This window comes from Sinocyclocheilus anshuiensis, unplaced genomic scaffold (genome assembly GCF_001515605.1).
Source record: "Sinocyclocheilus anshuiensis isolate Anshui unplaced genomic scaffold, SAMN03320099.WGS_v1.1 scaffold880, whole genome shotgun sequence".
Classification (NCBI taxonomy): domain Eukaryota; kingdom Metazoa; phylum Chordata; class Actinopteri; order Cypriniformes; family Cyprinidae; genus Sinocyclocheilus; species Sinocyclocheilus anshuiensis.
Genome location: NW_015548254.1, coordinates 80,134 through 89,417, shown reverse-complemented (window position 1 = coordinate 89,417; position 9,284 = coordinate 80,134). Strand labels below are relative to the sequence as shown.

Sequence of the window (9,284 nt, the reverse complement as noted above, 5' to 3'; positions counted from 1 at the left end):
TTGTTTGAGTATCGATACTTTCGATACTCGCGTCAGTATCGATATATCGATACTTTGGATCGATACGCCCATCCCTAAGCGTCAGTGAATGACATGTCACAGTTTTGCATTGTGCTTTGAAAATGTTAGCAGGTAGCCTAGATTTATGCTTTCAGTTTGAATAGAAATCTTATACAGTACAGTTTATCGATCTAAAATTGTAATTGTACATTAACAGCTGTCAACCATATCGGTACGCAACATTTCTTACATACACATCTAATGTTTATCTCACACAAAAGGGTTTAGGTTTCTTTTAAACCTCTATGTGTTTTAACCCACAGTAAGAGATGTTTGCTTGGTCCCACCAAGAGTCAAGAGGCATTTATTTATCATTTGCATAGTTAACACTGGGGAAAACTGGGCAATGAAATGCTTGTGACGAGGCTCAGACAAACAGTGACAATTACAGGACCATACATAACTAATCAAATGGTAAACATGAACATACACAAATATAGACATAGGTGGAGGGCACTAAGATATTAAAGTGCCATGTGCCATTCCACAGGCAGAACAATAAATACAAACAAATAAATACAAATCACACCAGTGATTTCCCCTGTATTTTTGCTAAAGGGATATTCCATAACGCCGAGATAAAACATGATTGTGAACGATGACCAATCAAATCAAAGTAGGCAGGCTTTACTGTGCTTTAATATACATTAAACGACATGAATAATCAGGGATGCAAATGAATAAACTGTTGTCTAATTTCGCCATTTTGAACTGAAATACATGTTTCATGTAATTTGTAGGCCTAATTGACAATATGACAAGACAAACATTGATGGAGCCGTTTTTAAGCATGTTTAGCATACATTTAGAAATGAATGTGCACATTTTGTGAATTAAAGGGGTCATATGATGCTTTTTTAAACATAGTGACCAAGATATGTGGGGGCATGTTAGAACGAGCCATTTTAGGGGGGTGTGGCAGAGTCTTAACTTTGATAAAGAATATCTCTTTGGTTTTGAGACTTTAGTCTTTGCAACTTCAGGGATCTTATCTATTCACGAAAAGCTTGTAACACTCCAACGAGAAAGGAAAACTTGAAATCGCATCATATGACCCCTTTAATATAATTATTTAGTTGCCTAGCTTTCCTGGTAGCCTTCAGTAAATTAAGAGTCTAGGAAAATGAGTCATAAACATAAAGCTATGTATAAATATCAGCTGACCCTATGTTAGTCAGGACAACAGTATTTTTTTCACTGATGCGGATGAAAATGAAAAGACTGCATCAATCAAAGCTGAGCTTTGGGAAGGGAAGATATACAGGGCAAGATAAGGAGACTGAGAGAAAAAGTACTGTCTGCTGTGCCCAGGATGAAGTGTGCATAATTACAGTGCTCTTAATTACCACAGAGAGATGCGTTGTTTGGTAATTACAGTGAAAACTTTATGATCGATTTAACAACAACATAAACATAGCATATTTGTATCACCATAATATACATAGTATTATTGTATACTTGAAACGTTTAATGTGTAATATCTGCTTGACAAATAATTAATGCAACTGCCAATGGTTTTAAAGTTGTTGTGACCCAAAAATGCACAATCATATTTGGGATCTCAGTATATAAACCCCTGCATACGGCTCCCTGTTTGCTTCATCACAGTATAGATTATATTCAGTCAGAAAATGTGAAAGATCTCTGAGCAGCACTTTGGATCTAAGCAAACCATATGATTAAATAATTCCCGTGAAACCACTTTTTGATTTTTCACTGAACAAGAACATACAGAGACAAGAGACCAGACCCAAGACTGACAGACACAGGGTTTTATTCAAAAACGTAACTCAGTAAAGATCAGCTTTGAACATGCAACAGAAAACCACTGCAACAGAAAACAGCAGACAGGAATATTCAGAGGCTGAATTGTTTAAATTAATGTTTTGCATTGGACATAATTTGGGTTTCCTTGTTTCTCACCTTTAGACTAAAAATCTGCAATGAGTTTAAAACATTTCCAGAATTATAAATGAAAGAAAATGCAATATATAACATGCAAAAGTTATTTTAAACAGTCCATTAGCTGTTGCACATTCACAGAAATATAAACTTCAGTATCAAGTACAAAGTTGCTTTACATGTTGTCTAATAGTCTGATATGAAATATGTATATCTAGATGCACAAACAACAAGCATCATGTCATGAAGTATGAGAGTGTTTATACTGCAATGCTGCTGTTTCCATTTGAGGTATGAGAACTGAGTTACAATAACGTATAAAGGTTTTAGAAAACCTCCACTCTAGACAAAGGTGACAGACGCTGTTTGTGAGCAAAGTGAGCAAACAGTGGAACATATTTCTGGTTTTAGTTTGAAATTTGGTTTAGTTTGAAAAATTAAAGCATTGTTTAATTTGTATCTTTGTTCTATTTATTTAATTTGTGCCATTGCTTGTAATTTGTATACTTTTTTTTTTTTTTTTTTTTTTTTTTTTTTTTTTGTACTTACTGTTCACTTGTCTTTAATAATGTTTGAACTTTATATTTGTTAGGCTAGGCATTTTTGCTGTGGTATCAAAATTTGAATCTAGAATTGCAAAATTTAATTGGTATTTAACATTTTGGTGTCTGTTTATTAGAATACAAGGTCAAAAATAATGAAAACAATAACTTTTTTTGTGCTAGGGCTGAATACTATACAATTTTTTTGCTGAATACAGAATTATATAAAACAAAAATATGTTTTAATTTCTGAAATAGTTAACAAAGCAAGTATATTGGTAAAATTTCATGCATGAGAAAATTCTTGGTTACAAAAAAAAAAATTGCCTCATAAGAAAACTTTCTCTTTTTAATTCAAAATATAATATAATAGTATGATTTAGCCACTATTCTTACAATTTACCATTATAATGTTGCGTGGCCTTTGACCTCTTTTGAGTTAATTTATTGTTACATGCAAAAACATTTTAAAGGCTGAATGCAAATAAACCAGATCAAAAACATTACATCAGACTTGATAACTAAAGCGATTTTCATCAATGAATCTGACAATTAAGCTTAATGCATATCTGTGTAAACTCCTATACTGCATTTTTTCCCTGGCCAGTAATGGTGGACATATGACATTTTATTAAAATATTCAATATTTAGATTTATCGTTTTTTGTATGAAAGACTTCACATTTTATGTCTATACAGAAGTGTTCTAAATAATATTTTTTTACTGGAGAAGTGTGACAACTAGCCCCAGATCTCCCAAATACTCTTGATATTGCAGAATAAATCTTCAGGAAAATTCACATCATATTTAAGAACATGTTATATTTTCACACACAGATGCTGTTGACTTGATGACTATTTGTTATAGTAAAGTCCACCGCCGCGGCGTACTGAAAGAGCAATGAGGAAAACCATTAGCATTTCAGCTGCAGTTAAACCTAAATTAATCTGAACAAAAGTCTACTATAGTTTGTTGTACTTATAGAAGTAAAACCTTCAGTATTGCTAAATAATTATAAAAAAAATAATAGTAATGAATTTCATTAACGATTTTAAGATTTTAAATGGTTTCACATATTTACCTTGTAAAAGTTTTGCGTCTTGAGGCTGATACGTAACTTGTGTCGACTGCAGATCAGCATCATATACATGTTTTTCCATCCGTTCTGTTTTTTCAGCAGCAAAAACTAATGAAACGTCAAGATTCAATATTTCAATATTCAGATTCAATATTTTTTTTAACTGTAACGATATATATGGAGAGACATACATGCCAAACTAATAGTCAAAAGACTAAGTAATGAAAAACTTGTTCACCTCCTTACTGCAGAAGAACATCTTATTGATATTTTCACTGACAACACCACTAGTGTTTAATTTGCTAATTTATTTTTCTTCAAGAAAAATAACTCACCGATCAGCAGAATGAGCAGAAGCCCGTTCATCAGAGCAGATATGATGATAATAATCTGCCATTGTGTCTGATTCTGATCAATAAACTCCTCCAGCACTGTATGATTGTGACACTCAGTTAGTTGAGTTTCTGTAATGAAAGTTTCCACAGTCTGTTACTGTCAGTCTTTTACTGGAGCTCAACGACAATGATGCAGTTTTGTAGAACTGGATTAAATATCGATAACTTATTCATCTTCATGTGGAGCGACCCATGAGAGGCCTTTTTTCTAATAAAACTGTAGTAATAAATAACAAATATAAATAATCACACTGATTAACAGACTGTTTTAATTGCTACACGAGCAAATTAACTCACCATTGAAGTGCAGTCTGGTGCTGTTGCTGAGTTTTGGAGGTGTTTCTGTGTTCATACAGTAATAAACTCCTAATTCATCAGCAGTCACATTATTAATAACCAGACGATGTTTAAACTGCACTGAATATTTGTTTCTGAATGTTTTATTGAAGTAAAAAGGTGATTTTGGTGTTGAGAATGATCGTAGAATCACTGTCGGAGGATCTGGTGTTTTCAGTAAAATCCAATAAACCTCATTTTCATCAAGATCACAGTTTATGATCACATTTGATCCCAAATCAGTTAATAGATCTGAAACTGCAGCTTGACAACAGATTAATACCACTGTGGGAAAAATTCAACAATTTATAATAAAGTTTTGAGTTTGCAAATTTGATGAATGTATGTTAAAAATATTCATAATATGTAAACTTACAGAGCTGAAGCTGTATGATCTTCATGTTGTTGTCTTGATCACTTCAATGTAAAATCTGGTTCCCTCCACAATGCATGTGTGAAGAAGACACGAAAGAAATGAAGTAAAGGAAGTCTTTGACCGCATTGTACACACTTTTTTTAACACACAATGATCCACGACCTCAATAACGAAGGGCCTCAGCACTTCATTAAACATGTACGACAGAAGATTTCTGGTTAAAAATGAACAAAATTATAAAAGTATATACAACGAGTGAGTCATAATATTGCACATTGAGCAATCTGAGTAAAGTGATTATTGATAGTATTGCACATTGACATGAAACAGTAAGTATATACAAAAAGTACAAATTGAAATGGAATGAGTGGCAGTAGTGATTAGTGACCAGATATAGTATTGCACCTTGACATTCCACATTTAGTGCATTTGTTAAAGTCCTGATATATAAAGTGACAGTGTGATCATATTGCACATTGACATTCTGTTGGTTTGATGGAGGCTAGAAAAGTCTCCCTCGGTGTACTGAAAGAGCAATGAGAAAAATACTAAGCATTTCAGCTGCAGTTAAACCGACATGAACCAAAAGGAAGGGTTGGGAATGTTACTCTTAAAATTTATTTCACTACAGATTACAAAATACATTCTTTAAAAAGTCATTTGTAACTAATTTTGTTAGATTACACAAGTTTTGCAACTTAAGAGAAACGTTTCTAAGCAAAAAAGGCAAAATGACAGAGCCCATAAACACAACTCTTAGGCCCACACTGGATTTCAGAGACTTAAAGGCGTTTAAAACCAACCTGGAGATAATAAACATTTCTTGTAATGTTATTTATTGTTATTTATATGTTTGTTTACATTTTAATATTATTTAACATTATTTATAACATTATTATTTATATTTCAATGAGTCGCACTGGCCTCCTAAGCCAGAGGTTCCACAAAACAATAGTGGAAGACAGTTACCTGTTCAAAAGACATTATTTACAGATATACATTTTTCTTTTTAAATTACGCTTTTCTTTTTTCATTAATTAATAGCCAAACCTTTCTATGAATGACTATGCATATCTCCAGGTCATTGTGTGTATTATTACTTACTTCTTGTATATTGTCTTTTGTATTGTAGCCTATACTGTTTTATGCATACGTAATGAAACACTAGCTAATGTAACCTCACCTATACCATGTGTAAGAAAAATTATGAGGACGATGAGTTCCTTCAAAATAATCTCTTCAGCCTCGCAATTTTTCAATGACATGACATAGAATTTAGCTTGACAATTTAGCAACTTGTTTTCAGTTTTAATTTCTTCTAATCTTTTCTTAGTTACCTTGTATGAGGCAAAAAAAGCTTGAAGTGCATTAGCAACTTTTCCCTCTTTGTTTTTAGGCATTTTGGGACAATTTTTTTAACTGAGACATAGCCCACTCGTACGGGTCATCTGCCTTCTCTATCTACATCTGCTTCTAAACCAAATTTTTCACTTCTCCGGACACGGCCACACTCCGTCGGGCCTTACACTACACTATTAAAAATGTAAAACTAAAAATTAAAAACACTTACACTACTACTGTTAAAAATGTAACACTGTCACAGTACGTCGGACAAAACCCCACTACTTCAGGTTTTATGTTATGCTTTTAAAACAGTTTACTCAGCCACAATACGTCTTACAGAATTATAAGAGACCAACAACAAGTTTCAGTTACTTTAGAAACTTTAAACTTAAGCACTTTGCTTCAGTTACTTTAGAAACAACGATTCCAATACAGCTCTGCCACCACACTACGTCGGGTTAATTCAGTTCCGTTAGAATTTTAAACAGAATTGTACCGAATAGGCTTAAGAACTCCTCCTGCTAATACTGAATAAACTTATCTTCTATCCTTACAATTTCTTTTCTAGATTTTTTTAAACGAAGGGGTTTCCCTGACAAATCCAGCAAAAAGAAAGAAACCGCTTTTCTTAACTTTTTTCCTGCTTTTTGGAAACTCCTGCGCTGGGTGGCTCGCCAATGTATGAAAAATGATGAGGACGATGAAGATTTCGATGAAGATGTTTATTGCAGCATATCAGTGACAAAGTAGGCCTACATGTAGTAGGCTACCTTGGGTTCAACGGAGTCAGAATGAACCACGAACATCCTAAGCTCAAACATTTTATACTCTATTCTTCCCACTTCATCTTCCCGCATGTAAATTAAGTTTCGTCTTAAATGTAAATTGCGGATAACAATGAAAGTGATAGCCTTCCGTTCCCACGTCTTTGATAGTCTTTCAGGTGGAAACAACCAAATGTTCAGGTGATAGGATTATCTAGAATCCCTAGCAATTATATTCAAGTACCCTTTTGGTCAGCAGATGGTTCTTGATGGCCTACTGCCGCTCCCACGCTATAGGTGACGAAGTAACGTTCAGGAGATACTATTTACATATTATTGAGATTGGAAAGAATTATCTCTATGATAATTAAGCTCTTTGTAGAGAAAGGAGAATAGTTTATTTAGAGTGTAAGTTTGGTCGAGGCAGACTATAATTTCTTACACATGTTTGGTATCTATGAATTTGTATTTTGATCATCTAAATGGTAGAGTACATTATATATTGATACCTATGCAACATATTAGTATTATAAGAATCTTTAATAGTTTTTGCATCAACAACCAATTCAGTAACATACGCAAAACACCATGTTCAAAGAAACGTCGCTGATGGTTTCAACTCAGGTGGTTAACATTTCTTACACATGTTTGGTATCTATGAATTTGTATTTTGATCATCTAAATGGTAGAGTACATTATATATTGATACCTATGCAACATATTAGTATTATAAGAATCTTTAATAATTTTTGCATCAACAACCAATTCAGTAACATACGCAAAACACCATGTTCAAAGAAACGGCGCTGATGGTTTCAACTCAGGTGGTTAACTGACTCCTTTTCATAGCTCCATTCCCTGTTTCTCTAACGGTCTCATTCATTCAGTCTCATTTGCCCTTCTCTCCATGTATGAGTGATTGTATGTTTGTTTGTATTGACTACTTATGTGTTAGAGTTTAGTTAATAAAACATTTGTGCACAAATTACATGAGTTTATGATTCTGTCACTGCTTGTGGATAATGTCCCTTCAACGATCCGTTCTTGTTACATGCTCTAATGCATTATTACTGTAGGAAAGTTATTTTCTATGGCCACGAAAATATAATTCCTTAGAGTTGATATGAAATTACACTGAATGTTCGCTGGACGAACAAATTAGCTGATGATGGTAATATTAATTCTGTAGCAGTTACTACTGGCAGATGATATAAATAATTGTAATTAATTATAATTCATTGTAATTAATCATATACGTTTGCCTTTTGAGCTAATTTGCTACAGAGAGAATCACTAAAAGTAACAGCTGTCACCCAGTGGTGAGACCAGAACTGTCTCTGCTGGACCATGGTGACATAAAGTGTCATAAACTATCACTTGTAGCCTCCTGAGGGTATCAGAGGCCCCATAGACCACGGGATGAAGATGGTGTCTGTATCTTTAACCTTCAGTAGGCACAACAGATTGTGCATTTGCACTTGTCCATGACCATTTGGTCTTGTTAAATAACCTTGCAGTTTACACTCTGTCTTTAAAGCACATTCACAACTCATTATCTGCAGTTAAAGTAAACATGTTAAATACGTTGTCTGATTCATCAAGCACTTAAAAACATATTCTTGTGATACTTGTAGACCTTATGTCTAAACCTAAATGTGGATTTTTAAAAACACAAAATTCAGATCTGAGGCATGCCTGTATGTAATCTATGTTGTATAAAACATATCAATGTCTTTTCAATGTTAACTGCATACCTTATTTTACTCCGAAATTGTAAATTGCTATTCTAAGAAAACATGAAATATCTGAGGGTACCAGTGACTTGGAAATGCTAATTCTCTTCCTAGTTTCAAGAATACAAACTGAAGAGCTCTTTTGTCATTTACATATTCCTTGGAATATGGAATATTCTTTGGAATATAATATTTTAAATAGTACAAAAATGGCCGCTTTCAAATATGTAACAAATATTTTCCCAAATACACACATTTATGACACATATACTGTTTGTCTAGAATAGATGTTCATATATGGGCAAAGCATGCTTATTTTTTGTATTTATAACAAATATATGTACATATATTTAAATTAAACATAAGTTTTAAATATTTAGGAAATAAAAGTTGAAATACAAATGGCAAATAAACACAGAACAGTGGTTATGTTTATTTTTTTTAATTAATTGTTTAGTACTACAATACACTATTAATTCAGTTCATACAGTGCAGTACAATACAGCTTGAGAAATATGTTCATATTATTAGACAACAATAGCAAAAAAGTACTGTTACTATACCAAACTAAATTTACTGCCCTGTGTCGGCAAAGACACAACAAAGGCAACACTGTAATGTTTACCTAAAAAGGAAGTAATATTGCTTTTATTGTTTGCCAGTAGGCTGTATTTGTCAGGGATTCATCACAGTCACTTCAGTCACCATCCAGGATAATCACCCGATCACAGTCACCTGAGTTCTAATCACCCGC

The 9,284-nt window shown here is 33.3% G+C and overlaps 1 protein-coding gene across 1 annotated transcript; it reads right to left on the bottom strand.

The window, feature by feature from the left end:
- Window positions 1-3,358: 3,358 nt before the first annotated feature.
- LOC107655325 (uncharacterized) lies at window positions 3,359-4,714 on the bottom strand. Its single transcript, XM_016442786.1, has 5 exons — window positions 4,690-4,714; window positions 4,275-4,598; window positions 3,914-4,046; window positions 3,586-3,698; window positions 3,359-3,393 (listed from the first exon to the last, which is right to left on the bottom strand). The coding sequence occupies exons 1-5, from the start codon at window positions 4,712-4,714 to the stop codon at window positions 3,359-3,361; spliced, it is 630 nt and encodes a 209-aa protein (XP_016298272.1).
- Window positions 4,715-9,284: the final 4,570 nt, after the last annotated feature.

Excerpts from the sequence above, each read along its gene's own strand:
- LOC107655325 (XM_016442786.1), bottom strand. The coding sequence starts at position 4,714 with ATGAAGATCATACAGCTTCAGCTCT. Across the intron at positions 4,599-4,689 it reads GATCATACAGCTTCAGCTCT|TGGTATTAATCTGTTGTCAA; the intron begins GTAAGTTTACAT and ends TTTTTCCCACAG. Across the intron at positions 3,699-3,913 it reads CTCATTCTGCTGATCGGTGA|TTCATTAGTTTTTGCTGCTG; the intron begins GTTATTTTTCTT and ends GAATCTTGACGT.